Source organism: Mesocricetus auratus, unplaced genomic scaffold (assembly GCF_017639785.1).
Source record: "Mesocricetus auratus isolate SY011 unplaced genomic scaffold, BCM_Maur_2.0 Super-Scaffold_100676, whole genome shotgun sequence".
Taxonomy (NCBI): Eukaryota; Metazoa; Chordata; class Mammalia; order Rodentia; family Cricetidae; genus Mesocricetus; species Mesocricetus auratus.
In genome coordinates, this window is record NW_024429266.1 from 173,653,390 (window position 1) to 173,678,213 (window position 24,824).

Consider the following 24,824-nt stretch of genomic DNA (forward strand, 5'->3'; position numbering starts at 1 on the left):
TAATAGTAAAGAGACAGGCTTCTGGACCTTGGAGGCAGCAGTGGACTCACAGCGGGGGAGGGGTCTGCTTTGTGAGTGTCAAGTTTCAAAGGCATCAAGCTAACTAAGGGTTACATAGAGTTCTTCACCATTCACTGACCCTCTCACACTTGTTCTAGGGATCGAAACCAGGGCTTTGCATTCAGTAGACAAGTGCTGAATGAGCTATGTCCCCAGAGCCCTGATTTGACAGGCCATTGGTGTAAATACCCAGAGGTCACTAAGCCTATTTAAAATACCCCAGTAGCTGCTATTAGATCCTTAACCACTAATATTGAGTAACTTGTTCAAGGTCACTCAGGTATTAAGAGGAAAATGTAGGCTTCATAGCCAGAGACAAAGGTGGGCTGGAAAGAGGGAATGGAAGAGAAGTTGAGAGCCCCTAGATCGGAGGCCACCAACTCCCGCCTGCCACCCCAAATGTTTCAGAACCATGGACAGTGCTGAAGTTTTCAGCCTTTCCGTGTTGGCTCCAGAGGAAGTGTAGTTCAGAGTTGGGGTCTGGGTGAGGTTCCCAACCAGCTCCATCCAGACTGCTCCAATGGGGCGGGGGCCGCCCGCAGGGCCGGGCGGGGCTGTGCTGCCATCTGGAGCCGCTGCTGCCAGCGGCCACTGTCAGGGCGCCAGCAGCCGAGCGCACACACGGCTGGAGAGAGCACCGCTGCCTTGGCACATGGGCGGCCCCTAGCTCAAGCGGCTGGGGTCTCGCAGCCCTACCTCCTATCCCCCTCGGCTTTGGCCACTGGATCAGTCATGTCTCTCGGCGGAGCCTCGGAGCGCAGCGTCCCGGCCACCAAGATTGAAATTACTGTGTCGTGCCGGTGAGCAGTGAGAGGGCCGCGTAGGGGGGGCTTAAGTACTGGCAATGCCCCAGCCCCATGCAGCTCCGAGCTTGCTATGGGTAGGGGGCCAGATCACAGAGAGGATGACCAGAAGCGGGGAACAGAGAACCAAGGCTGAAGGCGGGAGTCACTGGCAGGATGAAGGGGGGGGGTGTCTCCCTGGGCAAGCCCCACCCTATAAAAGCGGGCTCAAGCCTACCGTTTGGAAAGGTGGGCTGCACGGATTCCTCAAGAGCTGGGCCACAAGGGGCCAAAGTTCTGGGGCGAGCCGCCTTCCTGGGCCCTTGGAGACAGTGAGAGCACATAAGAAGCCAATTGGCAGAGATTTTTGGTGCGGTTCCAAATGCTCAGAGTAGACCCCAACACTCACTGGGGATAGTAACTAGGAGGGACTACGATTTGAACCCCATGTCTCTTCCGGCTACTCAGTTTAGGGCTGTGTCAAGGCGGTGGGCTGCAGAATGATCTAGCCCTCTGTCCATCTGTTTGTTGCTTTTCTCTAGGAATCTGCTAGACCTGGACACCTTCTCCAAGTCGGACCCCAGTAAGCGGCTCCAGGGCCTGGAGGAGGAACCCGGGGTATAGAAGCGGGTGGGGAGGTGAGGGGTGCGGGTTGACCTGACGAGCTCCCCTCCCCTGCCCCCACCCGCAGTGGTGGTGCTTCACACGCAGAGCCGGGCCAGCCAGGAGTGGCGGGAGGTGAGTCCCAGAGCCCCAGCCCAGCTCAGGGCTGTTCCCGGGAACCTTCAGCCCAGCTGCCCGCGCTTATCCTTCGTCCTCCCGCCCAGTTCGGACGAACGGAGGTGATTGACAACACACTGAACCCAGACTTCGTGCGCAAATTCGTCCTCGACTATTTCTTTGAAGAAAAGCAAAATCTCCGCTTCGATGTGTGAGGCTCCTAGAATCCTGTCTTGGTCTACTGCCCCTCCTCCCCAACCTGGAGCAGCAGGGAATTCTGCCTGGTCCCGCCCCCTGGCCTCACCTTCCCTACCTGACTCCTCCCCCCGGCCCAGGCCCTTTTCCAAAGGGCACCATTCTGGTCTCAACCCCGCCCCCAGACCAGGTTGGCTCCGCCTTTGGCAGGATCCAACCTGTCTCTCCCCACCCCCTCACCCCGCAAGCCTGGCCCTGACTACAACCCTGACTTCTAATTTAGCTCCATCTTGGTCTCCAGCCCCTCCCATGCAACTCCTTTCCCACCAAGCTTCCACCTTGACTTCACCCCAGGCTTGACCCTCTCGACCCTGACACACATGTCCCAAACCAGACCAGATTGAATTTGGGTCTATTGTCATCTCTCCACCCACAATTTTAACCAAGACTGAACCTAACCTCTTCCAGACTTTCTCCCACCCAGCCCCACCCCACACCGGTTCCACTCTCTTCCCAGGTACAACGTCGACTCCAAAGCCAACATCTCCAAACCGGTAAGCCAGCAGTAGCTGGCAGGTTGCCTGGACACTTAGAGAGGCTAACCTGTCAAAGGACTTTCCCGGAACTGCGCCCCCCCACCCACCCACACACACCTGCCCATCAACCCTTCTTAGGAGCCCCTCTGGCCTCCCGCCAGTCCCCACCCCTAGCTCCTCCCCTGGTCTGCTCCAGCTTTATTCACTGCCATTCTTCCTTCCCTGCCTACTTCCTGGGACCTGCAGAAGGTGAGGATGCAGTGGGCTGCACCCGGAAGAATTTGGTTGGGAAATCATCATCAAGAAGCAGAAAACACACTGACCTGTGACTCTGGCAGTGGTCCTCTGCCACATGCACTTCAGTTACCTTGATCAAGAGCAGCAGCATCACCTGGTGGGCTTGGGACTCATTGTCCCTCCCCGACTGGCTGACTCCTTATCTTGGCACAGGATTTCCTGGGACAAGCGTTCCTGGCCCTAGGAGAGGTGATTGGAGGCCAGGGCAGCCGTGTGGAGCGACCTCTTACGTGAGTGAATGGAAAAGGGTCCAGGGGAGGGAGGGTCTCTTTGAGTACTGTCTCCCAGCAAGGCTGCTAGCAGAGTCTGTAGGGGCTGCAGAGACTGTCCAGCAGAGCTATGCCTCGCTCCCTTTACTGCTGTAGAAAGTCCAATCCCACTCAAATCAATGTCAAAGTCTGATTCGATCTTTAAAGCTTTCTTCCAAGCCCCACTCCACTGGGAAGCTTCCTGGAATAAGATCAAATCCTCAGGTCTTGCCACTACACCCACTCACTAGATGATGCCTTAGCCGCATTTCAATGCCTTGTCCTGGTTGAGCACCCCTAGATTCACCTGTTCCACCACTGTACTGGACATGCCTCGCACCCACTGTTTAATGGGCTAAAGTTGTAAAAGTGAGCCAAGCTAGTTGGAGGGAGGAGGTGGAAATCAGTGCAAAACAGGCAGTGGACATAGTAAGTGATATATGGAGGGAGGAATCAAAGAGAAGGTGTAGAAAAGCAGGTAGGAGAGAGAGGGTGCCATGTTCAGTCACTTGGTCAACTGGAAGGCTAGTAACCCTGGAGCAGTGCCTGAACGTGAAGAGTGAGCCTTGCCAACATAGAGGAAACAATCCTAATCAACCCACATCACAGCAAACTGGCCAGCGAGAGTGGAGCCGAGACAGACAGGGCAGGAGGCAGCAGGTTAGAGAGTTCCCAATCAGGGCCTAGTGGTTTGGTGCATGGTGGCTCACCCCTGTATCCCAGCGCTCAGGATACTGAGGCAGGCAGGTTGCTATAAGTTGGAGACCTGCCCAGGTAACATAGTGAGCTTCAGGCCAGCCTGTGCTACAGAGTAAAACCTTGCCAGACGGAGACAGAGAATATATGAGCCAATTTTGAGGGAGTGATTCAGCATGAATTCATGTGTTATATTAGATTCTAAGTTTTAAGATCAGATTCCCTCCCCTCACATTGCTCCCATTGCAAGAAAAAGTTGTTGTTTTTATGTTTTTAAGAAAGGTACTGGAGTGTAGACTGTATCCTTAGTATACATGTGGCCCTGGGTTTGATCCCAACACCATAAAAGGAAGGAAGAGGAGGAAGTAGAGGAGAGGGGACCAACCACACCTAATGCTGCTGCAGCTCAAATAAAATGAGAATTAGAAATGACCTTCATATCACTGCTGGCTCTGAAAAAACGAGGTGGAGGCTAGGAGAGGGTGGGAAAGGAAATAGGAGCCAGAGAAATTTCAAGGAGTTTTTGCTGCAAAGGGAGAGAAGTATGTGGCAGACCTGGGGTCAGGAATAGGTTTTACAGGGCTGGTGACATGACTCAACAGCCACCATGCCTGATGATCTACATGATAGAAGGGGAAAACCAAATCCCACAAGTTACACACACACACACACGCGCGCGCACACGCACAAAATGATTCTCATCTAGTAATCCCAGCACTTGGGAAGCTGAGGCAGGTTTTGGAGTTCAAGGTCAGCTTGGGCTATATCATGAGAACCTTTCACAAGAAAAGAGGAGATTTATAATTTTTTAAATTATGTTTTTAAATTTGCATAGTAATAGATTTCATTGTGGCATCTTTGTATCAATATGTAGGCTTGTGATTTTCTAACATGAGGAAAATCATAACACATTTGTAATTTGATGTGACTGAGCCAGTAGAAACTGAGATGCTGATGGAATAAACAGAAGGGAAAACAGGCAGGTGTGGTAGCTCGTGCTTATAATCCAAGCACTCAACAGGAGGACTGCCACGAGTTTGAGGCCATCCTGGGCTGCATAGACAGTTCCAAGCAATCCTTAGCCATAGAGAATCTCAAAGAAAAAGAAGAGGGAACATTGCTGGTGTGGTGTCCTTGCGAAGACAAGACCGAGTGCGGTAGTAGTTAGCAGAGGGGTAAAGAGTCACGTGACAGTTCATTTATAGCAGCTGTAGGAAGGCTCAGCCATGTGGGTGAAGATGCTGGTGGCAGGGTAGCATGGCAGTGGGTGGACCATCTCTTCTGGTTGCTTCAGTTTTGTCAGCAAGTGGGAAACCAGGTCACTGGCTGAGAGAGGATGGGAGAAGGCTCTGATGCTTTGAGGAGAGAGGAGTGACAGTTCTGTGTAGCAGAACTGGAGAGAGAGGGACCATAAGAGGCTATGAGATACTGGCCAGTGGTAAGGACCTGCGGTTTGTAGCCAAGTGTTTAAAATCGAGGCTGGTTTGCTAGATTGTGTGGCCGTGCTCTACTGTGTGTGCAGTAAGGGTTAGACAGAGTTGGATTTGAACAGGACTGAGGTTCTGCAAATTAGTATATTAAAGTGAGAGTAGCACTGAAAAGGAGTCAGGAAAGGAGACTGCAGTTCACTCTGGGTGAAGAGGGCGAGGAGACCATGGGGAGAATGGAAGGCAATGGGGTCAACAGCCGGATGGTTCGCTGTGCTGGGCAATGGCCCTATCCACAGTAGATACCCTCCTGTTAAAGCTTGCAGGGTTAGAATTTGAAGGAACTTAAAAGGCTAGCTGGGAAGTGGTAGCACACACCTTTAATCCTAGCATCCAGGAGGTAGAGTCAGGTGGATCGCTGAGTTCGAGGCCAGCCTGATCTACAGAGCAATTTCCAGGATTGCCAAGGCTACACAGAAAAACCCTGTCTTGAAAAAAAACTAAAAAAATAGTTCTTTTTATTTACTTATTTATTATTTTAATTCTGTTGTTGTTGTTGTTGTTTGAGACAAGGTTTCTTCATGTAGCCCAGGCTGTTCTCCTGCAACTCACGCTGTAGACTAGGCTAGCCTTTTTAGTATTTTTTATGAGACAAGGTTTTTTTTTTATTTTATTTCAGGTGCATTGGTGTGAGAGACTGAGATCCCCTGGAACTACAGTCATAGACAGTTATGAGCTGCCATGTAGGTGCTTGGAATTGAACCCAGTCCTCTGGGAGAGCAGCCAGTGGTCTTAACTGCTGAGTCACCTCTCTAGCCCCTGAGATGAGGTTTTTATGTAGCTCTGGCTGGTCTAAAACTTGCTTTGTAGACCAAGCTGGCCTTAAATCTAGGTGATCCTCCTGCTGGCCTCCTGAGTACTGGTATTATAAGTGTGGGCTACCATGCTCAGCTAAGCTCTCTCACTTTAAAGATAGGGAAAATCGCCGGGCGTTGGTGGCGCACGCCTTTAATCCCAGCACTCAGGAGGCAGAGGCAGGTGGATCTCTGTGAGTTCGAGGCCATCCTGGTCTACAAAGTGAGTTCCAGGACAGCCTCCAAAGCCACAGAGAAACCCTGTCTCGAAAAAAACAAAAAACAAAAAACAACAACAAAAAAAAAAGATAGGGGGCTGGAGAGATGGCTTAGAGGTTAAGAGCACTGTCTGCTCTTCCAGAGGTCATGAGTTCAATTCCCAGCAACCACATGGTGGCTCACAACCATCCATAATGAGATCTGGTGCCCTCTTCTGGCCTGCAGACATACATGGAGGCAAGATGTTGTATTCATAATAAATAAATAAAAAAAATTAAAAAAAAAAGATAGGGAAAATCACACATCAAGTTAGAGCCAGGACTTGAACCCAGGACTTTCCTTTTTTATTTGTAAGGAAGCAGGCACACATGTGCCACGGCACACATGTAGAAATCAGAGGATAACTAGTGGGAGTTGATTCCCTCCTTCTACCAAGTATGTCCTGGGAATCAAATTCAGGTTGCCAGGCTGGGTAGCAAGTGCCTTCATCCCTTTATCCATTAACCCAACTTGCCATCCCTGGGGCTACCTGGAATAGCTTCCCCTGTACACTTTGAGTCCCTTTGGGACTCACGATCACAGGCCTCTATCAACAAGGTCCCTTAATGCCTAGGAACCCAAGGCAAATCAGGAATGGGGATTCCTGGATCCACCCTACCAGCACAGGGAAATAGCCCTTCTGGGTCCAGGAGAGAATAAAACTTCCTTTGTCTTTTTCATTTTTGTTTAAGTCCTTTGTTGTTTGGGGGGGGGTGGAAGTGGTGGTGTTACTGCCTGCATTTTGGGCTTTTGCTTTGAGACATGGCCTTGCTATGTAACTCATTGTGTATCCCAGGCTGGCATCAGGCTCACAGCAATCCTTCTGCCTCAACTTCACATGTGCTGAAATTACAGGCATAGGCTCCATGCCCAGCTATGTTTCGTTTGTTGAAACAGAGTCTCACTTGGACAGCCCAGACTAGCCTCAATGTTTTGATCCCCCTTCTATAGCTTTCTGAATCTTCCCTCCCATCTTCAAAAAGAAAAGCAAGGTTTTGCCTCTTGGTGTAACCAGAAATCCCTCTCCCCATTCAGAAACTGCTCATCACACTGCACTTGTCTATAGCATTGGGCAGGCTGCTGCCTAGAAGCTCCCTGCCAGAGTCTGGCAGATCTGCAGAGTTCCCTCTGGCCCCTCCCAATCTAGCACCGTGCTTGGCCCGCTATAGGCAGGCAAGGCTGTTTGAAGAATGTACCTTTCACATGTACAAGGCTTACAGATCACATGCCTCCTGGCACTCGCTCAGATCTCTTCACACCTGCTTACCATTCCCATTTCATAGAGAGAAATAATACCCTCAAGGAGAAGTAACTTGCCAGGGTCAAGCAGCCTGAAAATGATAAAATCCCCGAGTCTACTACATGCCTTTGTCACACGGCTATTCATGTGATACCCCCTAGGCTAGTTTGCACCTGCCTACCACATTTTAGACACCACCCCAGTCAAAGCAGGCCTTTTCCCACCAGGACCACTCAGAATAGAAGTGGGGCACACTTAGGGGAGTGTCGGCAAATGGAAAACTGAATACCCTGGCCCACAGAAACCCAGACTGATCACCTCAGCTCTGCTGTCCACCCTCCCTCCTCTCTCTAAGGGGCCTTTTCTGCTTCCAGGGGTGTGCCAGGCAAGAAGTGTGGGACCATACTGCTGACTGCTGAGGAGCTCAGCAACTGTCGGGTCAGTAAAGGCCACACACTAGACCACAAACTCCTTCATTCCCCAGACTCCTTCCCTGGACCCTCTGAAGACTCTGGGCTAGTTGGGTCTCAACAGCCCCACTCTATTGATCCTTAGGACATTGCCACCATGCAGCTGTGTGCAAACAAGCTGGACAAAAAGGACTTCTTTGGAAAGTCAGACCCTTTCCTTGTGTTCTACAGGAGCAATGAGGATGGCACGTGAGTCACCCCCATACAACATGGAGACTAGGAATGTGGCCCATGCTTAATGAGTGGGGAATCTTGGGAATCCCTATAAGTAGTGGTCTCAGTGCCACTTCAAGGCATTTTCCAGTTTCCTGCCTCCCTACAGGTTCACCATCTGCCACAAGACAGAGGTTGTGAAAAACACCCTGAACCCAGTCTGGCAGCCCTTCAGCATCCCTGTGCGGGCACTGTGCAATGGAGACTATGACAGGTCTGGTTCAACATCAGTTCTTCTTTCAGGGAGCAGGACATGAGTGAGGCTCCCTCTGAAAAAAGAATGAGGTTCCCAAACCCCAGAATGAGGAATAGTAGATGAAAGAGCAGGTGAACAAATGAGTGAGCAGATATAAGAATACAGAGTCTGGCCGGGCATTGGTGGTGCACGCCTTTAATCCCAGCACTAGGGAGGCAGAGGCAGGCGGATCTCTGTGAGTTCGAGGCCAGCCTGGTCTACCGAGCGAGTTCCAGGACAGCCTCCAAAACAAACAGAGAAACCCTGTCTTGAAAAAAACAAAAAAAAAAAAAAAAAAAAAGAATACACAGTCCGATGGGCAGATAAACTGGGAATGGTTGGATACTGTGGAGAAACTGAATGGTGGGCTGTGTGTGTGAATGGATATATAAAGGGGTGGTGGGTGGGTAGAGAAGGAAATGATGAAAGCATAGAAAATGAATAGAATATTAGACCAGGAGGTATATCAGCAGATGGGTTGAGGATGGATAATTAACAAATGGAGATGTGATAGATGACCATGTAAGAGTTGACAAATGACTAGACACATGAATGAAAAATCAAGTAGAATAGAAAAGGAAAGGTACAATGACAAGTGGATTGATGGCCAGAGAGATGAATCATAAATGGATGAATAGATGATTAGTGGATGAATCAGTTGATGGATGTGTTAAAGGAGGTGGCTGACCCAAAGGAACTACTGAGTGGGAGGTACAGATATTGGTGGGTGGAAGGACTGAAGGGCACCTTAATGGATGGTTATGCAAATGTATAGACAGAAGTTAATATGGTTGGGTATTTAAGTAAGTAGATGAGCAGACAGATGGACGACTGTATGTATTAGAGTTGGTGAATGGTGGGCTGTATAGTTTGATGGGTGAATAGAGATAGCTTAATAGGTAATTGTATTGGCATATATATGAGTAAATGGATGACTACATCAATAGTTTGATGGGCTGAACTTAACAAATATATGAGATAAGGGACAAAGTCTTTGGATCCAGGTGTGATGACACATGTTTGTAATCTCAGGACTCAATAGATTGAGGCAAGAGGATCTTGAGTTTAAGGCCAGCCTTGGTTATACAGCAAGACTGTTGAAGGGAAAAATGACGTTCCGAAAAAAGGGAGAGGGGAGAAAAGAGAGGGAGGGTAAGCTAAGGCCTTGGAAACAGGATATCTGGCTTTAAATATCAGCTCAGGCACTTACTAGCTATGAAATCTTAGCCAAGTTACTTAGATTTCAGGGGTGTGGAGTAGGGGGAGGGTAATGGTAACTTTCTTATACAGAAACATGAACAATAGTACTTATAGAGAATATTTGTTACATTAAATGAGACAGTCTGAAAGCACTCAGAACACTGCCTGGAATAAAGTGAGATTCAAATGACATGTGTGAGTGTGTGTGTGTGTGTGTGTTTGTATGTGTGTGTTTGTGTGTGTGTGTGAGGGGGGAAGGGGGGTTTCCGTAACAACAATGGTAACAAAGTAAGTGGTCAGGTATGTGCTGAATGAAAGGGCAGAAGGTTGAAAATGAGCAACTGATAGGACAGACAGACGGATGGGGGAATGACTAGAGTGTGGGTAGGTGGCTGTGGTGTCCCTAGGGTTTGGGTGTACACACAGCCCATGTCTGGATTTGTCATGTGTGTTTCAGAACAGTGAAGATCGACGTCTATGACTGGGACCGAGATGGAAGGTAGATAATGAGCTGATGTGCTCTATGTCCTGTGCTCACTGGTGCGGTTCCTAGACCATGTGGTACATTGGCTAGGAACCTCACAGCAGTTCTGGGAGCCAGAAGGGTGATGACAGACACACAGCCACAGCTGACTTACTAGATAGCTCTCTGGCACACTGTCTTCCACCTTTTTCTTCCCCATCTGGCCCCAGCCCTACTGTCCTTAGCCCAAATTAGGAGCTCTAGGATTCTGCTTACCCACCCATGGCCTCATTGCAGCCATGACTTCATCGGTGAATTCACAACCAGCTACCGGGAGCTGAGCAAGGCCCAGAATCAGTTCACAGTGTATGAGGTGAGAGTGTGGCCCTGTTGTTTTGCCTGGTGCTCTGTCCTAGGCAGCTGGGTATCATAGTCACTGTCACCATCCTCTACTTAGGTACTTAACCCTCGGAAGAAATGTAAGAAAAAGAAATATACCAACTCGGGGACTGTAAGTATTCCCTGAACTCTGGCCTCCCCAGATCCTTCTGTTTCTGTCAGTGGTGACATGCAAGACAGAGAATGGGGTAGGATAAGGCAGTAGACACAGATTACCTAGGACAGTAACGCTGAGGACAAGGTGACACCATTGATCCTGTTCTTTCTCACACAGGAAAATTTCCTATTGTTACACTTTTGCAGAATTTTAAAAAACACCCTAAACTGCATTTCCAAATGTGAAATGCTTTTGGAAATCCCAGGATACAATGACAGCTTCTCCCTTTATTTTTTCAGAGACTGGGCAGGGTGGGAGAAGCTGGGCAGGAGTGGAAAATGCATGTCCCATCATGCTCTTTTCTCCAAAGCTCTACTAGGTTCCCCTCTTCTGCCACTCAGCTGTGCTTGCAAAAGTGGCAGGGCTGCCTCTTGTGTCCCACAGGTGACACTCCTTTCCTTCTCTGTGGACTCAGAATTCACTTTTGTGGATTACATCAAGGGAGGGTGAGTCATGGGCCAAGCCAGCAGTGAGTTTTCTCACTTGTGAATGGTCAGGGCCCAATGAACTTCGCTTCTCTGAATTTCACTTTTCTCCTCTGTAAAATAGATGTTTTAGTTATTATTTCAGGATCACAGTGTTACATTAAACTACATACAATACCCTAGTCATGAGAATAATCAGCCAAAGTGTGAGCCATGAACCAGCAGCAGTACTTGGTTCTTTGTTGACTCCACCCAGACTGCCTGAATTACAATCTGCAGTTTAACATGAGTCTGTGTTTGGGAAATACTGATGTCAGAGGTATTGGTCCCTCACTAATCGACCCATCTGCTTCTCCACTAGGACACAGCTGAACTTCACAGTAGCTATTGACTTCACTGCTTCCAATGGTGAGACAAGGGTGAGGTTGTGGGGATGTGTAGAGTCTAAGGGATTCGTTAAAGATTGGCCTGGATTCCTACCTGGGCTAAGACTTTAACTACCCAAGAAAACTATACTTATATAAAGTCAAACCAGGATGGCACTTGAACAGGAGTGGTGAAGGGAAAGTACTGGGTTCAAAGGTGGACAGAGGGTACAGGAATACGATGGGTATCCAGTCAGATAAGGTTAAAAATCTAGATTTCTCATTTGGCCAGTGAGGAAATGAATGGGGTGGGAGAAAATGTGGTTATCAGGAGAGGATAAAAGGATTGGTGGGTGGTTACTTACAAGGATAAATTAATAGGTAGTGGATAATTAATCAATGGACAAATAAAGGAATAATCATGGGGAGGATTGGTGAATGAGTGCACCAAGGGGCATGTAGGTGTGTGCATGCCTGTATAGGCAAACAGCTGTTTTAAGTTGAGGAAGTAACAGACAGGCACATTGGCTAGGAGAATCAGGCAGGGGAATGGATCCATATGAAAAAAGAATGGAATGGGCAGGGATGGCTGAATAGATAGACTATTCTGAAGATGGAAAGGAAGAGAAATAACAGGTATGCAAGAGGCTGACTGCATGGATAGATGAGATGATACAAAAGTAGATGGATTGAAATGAACAAACAAGTTGAAAACTGAATTTGCCGCCTGGCAGATGGATGGGAGGATGTGTGGGTAGATGGGCGACCATGAAATACAGTGTATAAGACATACAGAAGCAAGTGAGAGTTTCAAGAAGGGTGCAGGAACAGATGGATGATGGAGTCACACACAGACTGAGGGAGTTCATGGGTAGAGGTAGAGAAATTGATTGGTGGGTGGATGAATACAAGGTTGGGCAGGTGACTGTGAGGTCTGAGCGCCTGTGTCTCTACAGGGAATCCCCTGCAGCCTACCTCGCTGCACTACATGAGTCCCTACCAGCTCAGCGCCTATGCCATGGCCCTCAAGGCAGTGGGAGAGATCATTCAGGACTACGACAGTGACAAGCTCTTCCCAGCCTATGGCTTTGGGGCCAAGCTGCCCCCAGAGGGGCGGATCTCGCACCAGTTCCCCCTGGTACAGTATGGGCCAGAGCCTCCACTCAGTGCCCCTCAGTTGACGGATCACTTCTGTTAATGCTTTGTGAAGGGCACAGCCAAGGAGGAGCTGTGAGACAGTGACAGGACAGGGCGGTGAGGGGGTGTGGAAAAGATGTGAAAGGGTCTTAGGGTGGGAGTGAGCTGGGATCAGAGCACTCCTGGGTGTCCTCTGTGTGGCCTTAGCTTGGCTGAACCTCTTTTTTGTCAGAACAACAATGATGAGGACCCCAGCTGTGCAGGCATTGAGGGCGTGCTGGAGAGTTACTTCCAGAGTCTGCGCACAGTGCAGCTCTATGGTCCCACCTACTTTGCTCCTGTCATCAACCAGGTGGCCAGGTAAGGGGACTGGTGGCAGTAAAGGAGGAAATGATTGGACTCAGACACAGGCAGACCCACACTCTGAGTGAACTTGGGTTTTGGGAAGTGATCCAGGATCAGGTACCAAGACAGTACTCTCTGCCGGTGCTTAGAAAGAGTGTCAAGAAACATCCTTAGCTGCTGCCTGAGAGACACATCCCAGGCCACAAGATGGCCTTGATGGCCTTGGCTTTGCCTAAGAGACAGAAAAGTCTGTGGGACAATGGTGATGGCAATGGCTTTGCCACTAGACATGGGTGTGTGCCTGGCACTCACCAGGGACCTTAAGTAACTTGTTTTCTTTTTCCTTTCCTTTCTTTCCTTTTCTTTTCTGAAAAAGGGTCACATATAGACCAGGCTGTCCTGGAACTTGCTATGTTGGCAAGGCTGCCCTTGAATTTCCGATCCTCCTGCCTCCACCTCCTAAGTGTTTGGGATTACAGGTGTGACACTACCATGGCTGTTAGCTTAGCCTCTGTCTTAGTCATTGTGCCATTGCTGTAAAGAGACACCATTACCAAGGAAGTTCTTATAAAAGGAAAGCATTTAATTGGGGACTTGCTTACAGTTTTAGAGGTTGTCCATTTTCATCATGGTGGCACATAGGTGGACATGGTACTGGAGAAGTAGCTGAGAATTCTACATCCTAATTCATAGACACACAGAGAAACATGGTGATGCCTCTAAGCCCACCCCCAGTGACACACTTCCTCCAACAAGGCCACACCCTTTAATCCTTCAAATCCTTCTAAATAGAATTACTCCCTGATCACCAAACATTCAAATATATAAGCCTATGGGGGCCATTCCTATTCAAACCACCACAGACTCTTTTTGTTTGCTTGTTTTTGTTCTTTGGGTACTTTTTTTTTTCAGACAGAGTCTCAGTATGTAGTCCTGGATGTCCTGGAACTCACTATGTAGACCAGGCTGGCCTCAAACTCACAGAGATCCACCTGCCTGTGCCTCCCGAGTGCTGGGATAAAAGGCATGCACCACCAATGCCTGCCTCTCTTCCTTCTTTTTGTCTGTCTGTGTTTTACACAGGTCTCACTATGTAGCCAAGGCTGATCTCTAGCACCATGCATAGTCCAAGTAACCCACCTACTTCAGCCTTCCAAGTGCTGCCATGACATACCTGCAATTTAGTTGCAAAGTTATTGTGAAGTTAGGTAGCAAAAAGAAATTACTTTTTAAAAAGATTTATTTAAGCCGGGCAGTGGTGGCATACACCTTTAATCCCAGCACTAGAGAGGCAGAGGCAGGCAGATTTTTGTGTGGGTTCCAAGACAACCTCCAAAGCAATACAGAAAAACCCTGTCTCGATAACCCCCCAAAAATTATTTATTTATTATGCATACAGTATTCTATTTATTATGCATACAGTATTCTGCCTGCATGTATGCCTGCAGGCTAGAAGAGGGCATCTCTTTTTTTTTTTTTTTGGTTTTTCCAGACAGGGTTTCTCTGTAGCTTTGGAGGCTGTCCTGTAACTCACTTTGTAGACCAGGCTGGCCTCGAACTCACAGAGATCCGCCTGCCTCTGCCTCCTGAGTGCTGGGATTAAAGGCGTGTGCCACCAACGCCCGGCAAGAGGGCATCTCATTACAGATGGTTGTGGACTACCATGTGGTTGCTGGGAATTGAACTCAGAGCTCCGGAAGAACAGCCAGTGCTCTTAACCTCTGCCATCTCTTTAGCCTGTGATTGACAGATAGATAGATAGATAGATAGATAGATAGATAGATAGATAGATAATTATATAAGAGGTAACAGTATAATATCTGACCCATAAAGTACACGATACGTGATAGGTTAAAACTATGCAAAATTTCATAATAAATATAAGCAATGAAAACCCAGATTCACCAGCAGGTGGTGTCACACACCTTTAATCCCAGCACTCGGGAGGCAGAGGCAGACAAATCTTTGTGAATTCAAAGTCTGCCTGGTCTACAAAGCAGGTTCTAGGACAGCCAGGACAGTTATACAGAGAAACCCTGTCTCAAAAAACAAACAAAGAAAAAGTAATGGCAGAAATGGTGGCACACACTTATAATTCCCATACTTACGAGCTGAGGCAAGAGGACATCAAATTCAAAGCCAGTCTGAGCTATATATGGACATCCTGTCTCAAAAACAAAACAAATTAACCATTGCATGCTGAATAAAAGAGATCTAGCTAAGAGGGTTGGAGAGATGGCGCAGCAGTTAAGATCACTGGCTGCTCTTCCAGAGGTCCTGAGTTCAATTCCCAGCACCCACATGGTGACTCACAACCATCTGTAGTGGGATGTCATGCCCTCTTCTGGCATAAAGGCATACATGCAGATAGAGTACTCGTATATAAAATAAATAAATCTTTAAGGAGATCTAGCTAAAACAAAGTGTCTTAGGGAGCCTGGGAGTAAAGGAATGGGAGTAAAGGCAGTAAATGGAAGGTGTGGGTATACTCAGTTGGCAGAGAGCTTGCCTAGCCTGCATGAGGCTCTGGGATCAGCCCTCAGCACTCCATAAACCAGGTGTGGTGGTACATGTCTGTAATCCTAGCATTTTGGAAGTAGAGTCAGGAGAATTGGAAGCTCAGGTTCTTCCAAAGCTATAGAATGAGTTCAAGGATAGCCTGGGCTACAGGTGACCCCCATCTCAAAAAAAACTAACAAAAATACATAGTAAAGGTTTTCTGAGAGATTTTTAGGTCCATAAACTTCCCATTCCCTATAGAAGATTGGTTCCCTACTTCTTTCTGGTACATAATGAAGATATTAGTTACTTTAATTATAAAACTAACAATATTCCTGTAAAAAATCTTAAGGACAGGGAAGTGAACATTTTAAATAAAAGCAGGGCATAATGGTGCACACCTTTAGTCCCAGCACTGGGGAGGCTGAAGCAGACGGATCTATTGAGTTTGAAGTCAGCCTGGTCCACATAGTGAATTCCAGGCTAGCTAGGACTACATAGTGAAACATTCTCTTAAACAAAAAAGGAAAAATAAAAGACAGAATGTGTTACAATCAGATCACATAATATTTCACAATCAATGTTTGTCACTAATTTTGGAGTCTGATCATTTTGTTATTTTTATGAAACAGACTTCTTAGACCTTATCTTGGGCAACTACACTGATTCATTCACTCATTTATTTAGTAAATATTCATTTAAGGGTAATTCTATCAAAAATGTAGATTCTGGAATAGTTAATACATCAGTGCTCTCTCCCTCTCTCCCTTCTCCCCTCCCTCCCTCCCTCTCTCTCTGAGACAGGGTCTCCTGTATCTCAACTTGATGTATCCAAGGATAATATACACCTCCTGATCCCCCTGCCTCTGCTTCCCTACCTTTCCAGTGTTGGGATTACAGGTGTGCCCCCACTAAACTCAACTTATGTGGTGCTGGGGAGCAAACCCCCAGCCTAGAGCTAGGCAGGCTACCAACTGAGCTATTACCCCAGTACATTGATCATACAGTGTCATATACTGGCTTTGTGGCTTTGGTCAATTCTCTTACCACTCTGTAAAATGAGAATGCGAATGCTAAGAATATTCACATTGCAGGGCTGTTATGAGGACTCCTTAGCATACGTCAAGCACTCACAAGAGTGCTAGCCCTTGGTAAGTGCTGTAACGGTAGTTATTACTGTTCCTATTATTATCATTATCACTATTCAAAGGGCAGCTGCTGTTGCTCAGTTCTCTGCTGGGGCACTGGGGACTCACAGATGAATCGGATTTAGTCCTTGCCCTCGGGAGCTCCCGCCTTGGTGCAGGAGAATGAAATATAAATAAATCATCACTTCTTTGGCCAAAGCTCCCCAGAAATTTCTAGCAAGTTGCCTGGTGGCAAAAGTAAGACACTGCATTCCCTGAGGGTGTTGGGAGGGAGATAGAGGGCACAGCTGAAAGCAGTCAGACTGTGAGGGACTTTGAAGTCTTGTGTTTCATCTTACAAACACATGCAAACTTTCTGTTCTTCTCCCATTGTGTCTGTGTTTGCTCTAATTATGGTTTTGAAAAAGGAACTCTGAGTGCACTTCATTTCATCCCCTGGCTTCATCCACACACAGGACAAATTCATCCTTGGGTTCCCCCTCAGTACCCTCAAATATAAGGAACCTCTTAGAAAAGTGGAACACCCATCTTTTTTATTTCTTTTAATAAATTATTCATTTTTATTTGCATTGCTATTTTGCCTGCATATATGTATGTATGAGGGTGTCAGATCTCAGAGACAGACAGTTGTGCGCTGCCATGTGGGTGCTGGGAATTGAACCCTGGTCCTCTGGAAGAGCAATTGGTGCTCTTAGCCGCTGAACCATCTCTCCAGCCCCCAGAACACCCATCTTAATGGATAGGGCTACATCCTAGAGGCTAGGAGTACAGGTTACAACAGAGGGGCTGCTCAGCTGGGTCTACAGGGTGAGCTGGCCTTCATCAGGAGAGGGCCTGGCAGTGCTGACAGAGCTGCTGAGTGACAAGTTCGGGAGATGCTGGGTGGTGAGGCACATGGAGCAGGGCACAGGAGCAGGCCAGCGCAGACAAGAATGAACACCAGCTCCTTTGCCCCTGGGGACTGCTGCTTAGTGTTTCTGAACTTCAGTTTCCTTGTTTTAAAAATAGGATAATCTGGGCGGTGGTGGTATACATCTTTAGTCCCAGAACTCAAGAGGCAGAGGCAGACAGATCTCTGTGAGTTCCAGGCCAGCTTGCTCTACAAAGTTCCAGGATAGCCAAAACTACATAGAGGAACCCTATCTTGGAAAAAAAAAGGATAAACTGGGTGAGATAGTATACACCTGTAATCCCAGCAACCAAGGCAGTAGGATTGCTGAGAGTTTAGAAGCCAGTCTGAGCCATGCAGTAGTTTTAAGCCAGCTCATGTTACTGTTCTGTGTAGTCCTTAGAACTGTCTTCAGTAGTCAGGCTTTTAATTTGGAATGAGACAGTTTATTACTAAGTATATAGCAAGGTGGGTGGGTGTGATGGTCTGAGCCATTAGAGGCAGGTAGATCTTTGTGAGTTCAAGGACAATCTGGTCTACAAATTGAGTTTCAGGTCAGTGAGACCTTGTCTCAAACAACAATACCAAAAAAAAACCATATACATCAAGAAAAATCCTTCCTAGGTGTACACTCAGCACCAAGCTCTGTGACCACACAATGCAGTTTACAGTGACTATCTGTGAAATGAACAAGTGATAAAAGATAGCACTAGGGCCAGACCTCTGATGAGAATGGGCAGGAGGGCACAGGGGCTTCCTCACCCACACCACTACAGACCTCAGCACACCATGCAGAACCATCTAACTCTGCACTGTCATCATGCCTTTCTCAGTCTTCTGAGATCATGGTAAGCTACCAGCACTGTCTAAGAAAATGTCCTACAGTGGTAGAAATGGCCTACATCTATGTTTGCCAATATGGTATTCACCAGCCACATGTGGACAGGGAGCCCTTAAGGTAACTAGAGTGACTACTGAATGGGATGTTTCATTTAGTTTAACTTACTTGATTTAAATCTTCATAGTCACATGTGGCTAGGGCCAATGCATTGGGCAGCACAGATGGTCATTTCCAGTCCCCCTAGGACACGATACTGATACTGAGATGGGAGGTCAAGTAAAATAAGTGGGTAGATGGAGGATATCTGCAGCCCTTTCTGAATGAAAAGCCCTGGACTCCAGCACTGGTGATGAGAGGAAAGGGAGCTGATCCATGTGATGGGTCACTACTGTGATCCAGCACCTGACACGTGGAAGCAGGCAGCAGGATACAGGAGTGAGACTCTGTCTTAAATTTATGTACAGAACGGAGAGATGGCAGGCAAGGGCAGTCAGGTCTGCCAAAGAGTGTGGGATCCAGAAACCCTGGGTCTTGCCAACTATTCATATGGTGGCTGTAGAGGCAGAGTTAGAAATGTAAATGATCACCATTTACAACTCTCTGGCTGGCCACTGCATACAGACCTTGGTCTTTCCATGCAGGGCTGCAGCCAAGATCTCGGATGGTTCCCAGTACTATGTTCTGCTCATTATCACTGATGGCGTCATCTCTGACATGACACAGACCAAAGAGGCCATTGTCAGCGTGAGTCTGAGGAGGAAGGCCTGACAGGGAGGGGTCACTGGAGGGGCTGAGATGTTTATTCCATGTGTATCCTAACAACTTCACTTGCCAGTTTCAGAGATGCCTACTGGTTGGGGCACAAACACTTGCCTTTGACTCTCTAGGTCCCAGCATGATGCCAGATGAACCCACTAAGGAAACCTGAGCTTAAGAAATGCGGGTCTTTAAAGTCAGCATGAAGCATGCATGTCCTTTGTCCTGGGGGAGTCCCTTTATTTTTATTTGATTTTAATTTTATTATTGTTTTGTGACAGCGTCTTACTATATAGACAGGGATCCCTATATAGCCTAGACTGGCCTGAAAAGTGGCAATCTTCCTGCCTCAGCTTCCCAAGTGCTGGGGTAGAGGTGTGAGCCACCATGCCTTTCTACTTTTGTTTGTTGGTTTGTTGGGTTTAGAGGGGATTTAGTTTGGGGGCTTGTTCGTTTGTTTTTGAGTCAAGGCCTGACTACGCAGCTCTAGACAACCTGGAACTAGCAAAGGACCAAGCCTTGAAATCACCTTGATCCTCCTGCTTCTGCCTCCTGAGTCTTGGAGAATAAGCATATTTTCCATGCCTAATATGACTATTTTGCTGTCATTAGGGTTTCTTTGTTTTGTTTTAAAATGGGGTGTTACACTGTAGTTCCAACTGGCCTAGAATTCATTATTTATTCATTATTTAACCCATGGTAGTCTGGAACTTGTGGTGATCCCCCTGCCTCAGCCCCATGAGTATTAAGATTGTAGATGAATGTCACCATGTCTGTCAAGAAAACCTTTTTTAAATGATACTGGAAATATTAAATGTCAGCCTGAGATAGAGTGAGGCTTTTGTCTCAAACAAACAAGATAATAGATATAAATCAGTAGGCTATATGTTCCACAAAAGGCACCTGCTATGCATTCAGAGATAGTCTGGAACCAAGGAGCATATGACACATACAGACGCCCTAGTCACTTCCCTGTTACAGCTGCTTACTCAGCCATTCCTCTCCCTACAGGCCTCCTCACTGCCCATGTCTATCATCATTGTCGGTGTCGGACCTGCCATGTTTGAGGGTAAGTGGAATGGTGTATGTTCATGGCAGGACTAGGAACTGGAGAGCAGGAGGGATCTAGGCACTCAGGTCCTTTCTCACAGACAGGACAAACTGGCACCCTGATGAAGTCAAATATGTTTCCTCTCCATAACCATGGCTGATGGTATAACACTTTTGTCTGCCTTCCCAGAATGGGACATGCAGGAAGGAAGGCATAGTAAGGATAATAACAACAATTCCACACCACCGTGGATGCACGCATCAGGTCTCCTCACGAGGACTTTGAAGGGCTCTAATGGGGAAGGGAAGAATAAGTTGGAGTTGGAGAGACCCATCTAAGGATGCCTGCCTGTCTGTTCTGCAGCAATGGAAGAACTGGACGGTGATGACGTACGCGTGTCCTCCAGGGGACGGTATGCAGAGCGGGACATCGTTCAGGTAGCCCCAAGAGTAATGAAAGCACAGAGAAATAAGAAGAAGGAAAGGCTTCCTAGGATCTACTCCCCTTACTCCTTCCTAGTCACTACCTTTTTCCCTTCACTCTTTCAAACCTTCCTCATTCATAGAGCAAGTTCCTTTTTTGTTTGGTTGCTGTTGCTTTACTTGTGAGACAAGACATTGTTAGGTAGCACAGGCTGGTCTGGAACTTCTGACCCTCCTTCCTTAGCCTCCAGAGTGCTGGGTTACAGTGCTGCAACACGTCATCAGGCTTTGAACAGTTCTTTTGGGTGGATAAAGCAGGTTGCAGCTATTCTGAAGGTTGGTCAGTATAGGAGGGCCATGTCCTTGCCCTCTAGCGGAGATGACCAGTATTACACAGACAGCCCAACAAGCAAATGCTGCTGTTAAAAGCCCACAGTAGCCAGGGAAGGCTTCTGTGAGGCTGTGATGTTGACATGGAATTGAAACCTGAGGAAGGTATCAGCTTCACAGGCAGAGAAACAACCTTTAAGACCTGCCAGAGGCTCAGACAAGACTGACAGGGTTGTCTGCTATGGTAACTATCTAAGGTTTGATAGGCTGAATGCATTCTTAATTATATATCCATCTGTGTATTATTTATTGATTTTTAACAGAACTTTCTGTGTAGCCCTGGCTAGCTCAGAATTCATGGCAGTCCTACTGCTTCAGCCTCCTAAGTGCTAAGATTATAGATGTGTGCCGCCATGCCCAGCTCAAATGACACTGTAAAAGAATTTCCCCGGCTGCTGCCCTGTGGTGTGCTGTGGCAGGGCCAGGGATAAGCCAGGAATCCATTAGCAAGCAGCAAGGATGACTGGGGATGCGTGGAGACAGAACAATGGTCATGGTCAGAAGGAACCAATTCAAAAGGTGTTTAAAGGCTAGAAGGCAGTTCCGTTAGTAGAGTACTTGTCTACTGAGCATGAGGCCGGGGTTTGATCTCCAGCTCTGCATAAACCAAACATGTGCCTGCAAGCCCAGCACTTGGGGTGGAGGCAGGAGAATAAGAAGTTCAAGGTCAGGCCAGTGAGGTGGGGGTTAAAAGTACTTGCTGAGTTAGATTCCTGAGATCCCATGTTAGGAGAGAACCCACTCTAAAGTTGTTCTCTGCCCTCCACGTGTGCACTGAGGCCCACTCGTGCCTGCATTCACACATGCACATTGAATATATACAATAATAATGACAATAAGAAATCACTTCTCAAACTTCAAGGCCATTTTGCTATACAGTGAGATCAAGGCCAGTGTGAGTCCTAAATGAGACCCCGTCTGAAAAAAAAGAAAAATTGTTTAAGAGCTGTTCATGGAGGGGTGTGTGTGTTGTGTGTGGTGTGTGTGTGTGTACACATGCATGTAATTCCTGAATTCCTGTATTCAGAGTCTAAGGTAGGAGGACTGAGAGTTCCAAGCCAGTCTAGGCTATCTCAAAAACAAAAACAAAAACAAAACAAAACAAAAACAAGAGACTTACCATGTTACAAGACTTGATAACTTGTTAGGACAGTGATAAGGAATTGAGCGGCAACTTCAAGAACGAGTAACAGTTTTCCAGTGAGCGATGTCCCACTGGCTGGGTAGAGGAAAGCTAGGGTAGGTGGTAGAGCAAGAAGGTCTGATATTTAACTAGTGACACTGGCCTTGGGGGATCTGTGATAACCAAAAGAAGAAGTAGTGTTAGCAACTAAATATGTGGTTCTGGGCCGGGGTTAGGCAGTGGCTACAGCCCTAACATGTTAGGAGTCTGAGACAGGAGGATTACACACAGTGAGATCCCAAGTTGAAACAAAACAACAAAAGAAGCAGCCAAGGACAGAGGTAAATATGGGGCTCCAGGGGCGTCTTTCTTCCTCCTTTTACCAACCTCCTCTCCCAGGCAGACTGCCCCTCCCCTTTCAATCGCAACAACTCGCCTGCTCTCCCACGCTCCCATCCACTCTTCCCTAGCACTCGGGAGGCAAAGCAGTGGACCTCTCTGAAGGCCAGCATGGTCTACGAAATGACTAGCTAGGGCTACTTTATGACAGCCAGGGCTACATGGAGAAACCCTGGAGGGGAGGGAATAGGTTGAGAGCACAGGAAGACCCAAGGGAACAGGGGTGGGGGGGTGGGGGTAGGGGGTGGGGGTGGGGGAGGTGGGATGGAATACAGCTTCCAGAAAAGTAGGAAAGAGTGGGGTGTCAGGAGTGGGATGGGGCTGCAGATGTGGTTCAGTGGTAGAGAGCTTTTGCATACACAAGATCCTGGGTTCAGTCACCAGTGTCCCACACAAAGAAGTGGGATGTATCTAGCAAGATGGTATTCAAAAGTGATAAAGCTAACGAGACTCTCAGAAAGATGAATACTGAAAATTACTACCCACTGCACTGGTTTAGCTTCATAGGGCTACGGATGACATTAGCAGTGCTAGATGAAGCCAAATTAAAATGAGTTGACAGTGAATAGAAAGTGGGGTCAGAGGTAGGGAGTGGGTGGGAAAAAACAGATGTAGAAAACAGTTCGATATTAAGGGAGAAGAGTGGTACTTGGAAAGACATGTTAGGGGTCAAAGGTGAAACCTGAGTGCTAACCACTCCCTTGGCCAGAGCCTACAGCTCCTTTCTTGTCTGTCCCAGTTTGTCCCATTCCGAGATTATGTTGACCGATCGGGGAACCAGGTGCTGAGCATGGCACGCTTGGCCAAGGATGTGCTAGCTGAGATCCCTGAGCAACTGCTGTCCTACATGCGCACCAGGGACATCCAGCCTCGGCCTCCACCTCCTGCCAACCCCAGCACAACCTCAGCTCCAGAACAGCCCTGAGGACTCCACATATCCAATGCTTAGTGTTCTGCTTACCTGCCCACCCTCTGGAAGCTAAAGGTACCTGGAGTTCTGGACCTCGCCAGAAGAGTCATCTCAGGTGATCAGTGCTGGCTGAAAAGCTTTTTGCCCCCTGACTACAGAAAGGCCTGGCATGATCACCACCTACCTGCCTCATGCCAATAATAAAGCAGATCTTACTTCATCTGTTTCATGGGTGTTGGAGAGGGAGACTCGGGGACCCAGCACCTGGGGTCTCACCTAGAGGGAGGGATCAAAGATAGCTTCAGCTAGGTTAGCATCCATCCTAACACACTGATCCAGTCACTTCTATATAAAATTTCAAATAGTTTTTAAAAAACGTGTGTGTGTGTGTGTGTGTGTGTGTGTGTGTGTGTATTTGAATATTTTTTCCTCAGGAGAGACCCATAGCTTTCATCAAATTCTCAAAGGGGTTCCTCACCCCAAAATAGCTAGCCTTAAGACAACAGTGCAGTCCTAGCAGTAACAAGCCTGTAATCACAACAGCAACAAATTTTAAGAAAAAGTGGTGGTGCAGATCTCTTAAGTCTGAGGCGACAGCCTGTTCTACAGAGTGAGTTTCAGGACACTCAGAGCTACATTGAGTAACCTTGGCTCAAAAAAGAAAAAAAGAAAGAAAGAAAAAGCACTGTCGGGTGATAGAGCCAGTAATGGATCCCTGGCCTTGTGTGTACAAAGCCCTCAGTTCCATGGGGGTCAGGGGAAACCTATATAACTCTTTTACTTATTTATTCTGGTTGTTTTGTTTAGATAAAGTCTTGCTGTGTAGTAATCAGCCTCACCTGGCACTCATAGGCAGTCCAGGCAATCCTATCCCAGCCCTCATGAATGCTGAGATTACTAGCTAATTTTGAATTTTCTGGATGAGTATAATAGCTAGTATTTTCTTTGCAAATACGAGTCCAAACATTAGACTGTTAGACGATTTACAGACCTCATCTGTTTTAATCCTTAACATAACCCCAGGGCAAAGGTACTATATATTACCCCATTTGATAACTAGGAACCGAGACTGAGCTACACTAAGCCATTATTTACGAGAAATCCCAGTTTTACTCCAGACCCCACGATTTAAACAAACAAGTTCCTGGAGTGCCGGTTCTATTGGCATTTGTCGATGGAAGGGCGTGGTGTATGAAAACCAGCGCTTTAGTGTGCTGAATACCAAGTCTACATGAAGATAAAACTGAAGTTTTCAGGGAGTCTAACACCTTGGAAGATTTTTTTCATACTTTCAATGACAAAACTGCAAACACTGCTTAACAATGATGACCCTGACGTACAAGTTATCTGAAGCCCCACGAAATGATAGAAGAATTTTCGAGCTCTGGGTTTACAAACAAGGAACTCGAAGAAGAATTCTACAACTTTCCCACGTTCACACTGAAAGTGTCAGTCATAGTCAATGGGCTGTGTGTTTTGACACCGTCTTCCAATCAGCAACCAGTAACCATGTAGTCTAGCGCTGCCAATCTAAATCCCTCCGCTTTACCGTAAAGCACCAGGAACCTCCCCAAACTCAGTTCCATCGTTGAGCCACGCCTTCCCTCCGCCTCGTCACCTTTCCGTTCCACACTACGTCTGCAGCCCCGCCCCTTGCTTCCCTAAGTCCCGCCC

The 24,824-nt window shown here is 47.3% G+C and overlaps 1 protein-coding gene across 2 annotated transcripts; it reads left to right on the forward strand.

Annotated features, from left to right (window-relative positions):
- The first annotated feature begins 630 nt into the window (after positions 1–630).
- On the forward strand, positions 631–23,370 carry Cpne9 (copine family member 9). Of its 2 annotated transcripts, XM_040738414.1 has the most exons (22): positions 631–860; positions 1,385–1,425; positions 1,534–1,580; positions 1,670–1,773; positions 2,275–2,311; positions 2,540–2,542; positions 2,744–2,820; positions 7,688–7,751; positions 7,869–7,972; positions 8,106–8,210; positions 9,889–9,930; positions 10,192–10,267; positions 10,352–10,405; positions 10,835–10,896; positions 11,237–11,283; positions 12,197–12,378; positions 12,610–12,737; positions 18,741–18,843; positions 19,867–19,924; positions 20,096–20,170; positions 20,270–20,343; positions 22,980–23,370. In XM_040738414.1, exons 1-22 carry the CDS (start codon positions 793–795, stop codon positions 23,163–23,165), a joined length of 1,737 nt encoding a protein of 578 aa, XP_040594348.1. In that variant the 5' UTR covers positions 631–792; the 3' UTR covers positions 23,166–23,370. The 2 variants fall into 2 exon arrangements, with proteins under 2 accessions (XP_040594348.1, XP_005066209.1); XM_005066152.4 differs by lacking the exon at positions 20,096–20,170 and having other exon boundaries at positions 632–860.
- Positions 23,371–24,824: the final 1,454 nt, after the last annotated feature.

Excerpts from the sequence above, each read along its gene's own strand:
- Cpne9 (XM_040738414.1), top strand. The coding sequence starts at position 793 with ATGTCTCTCGGCGGAGCCTCGGAGCGCAGCGTCCCGGCCACCAAGATT. Across the intron at positions 8,211-9,888 it reads TGCAATGGAGACTATGACAG|AACAGTGAAGATCGACGTCT; the intron begins GTCTGGTTCAAC and ends TGTGTGTTTCAG. Across the intron at positions 19,925-20,095 it reads CGGACCTGCCATGTTTGAGG|AATGGGACATGCAGGAAGGA; the intron begins GTAAGTGGAATG and ends CTGCCTTCCCAG.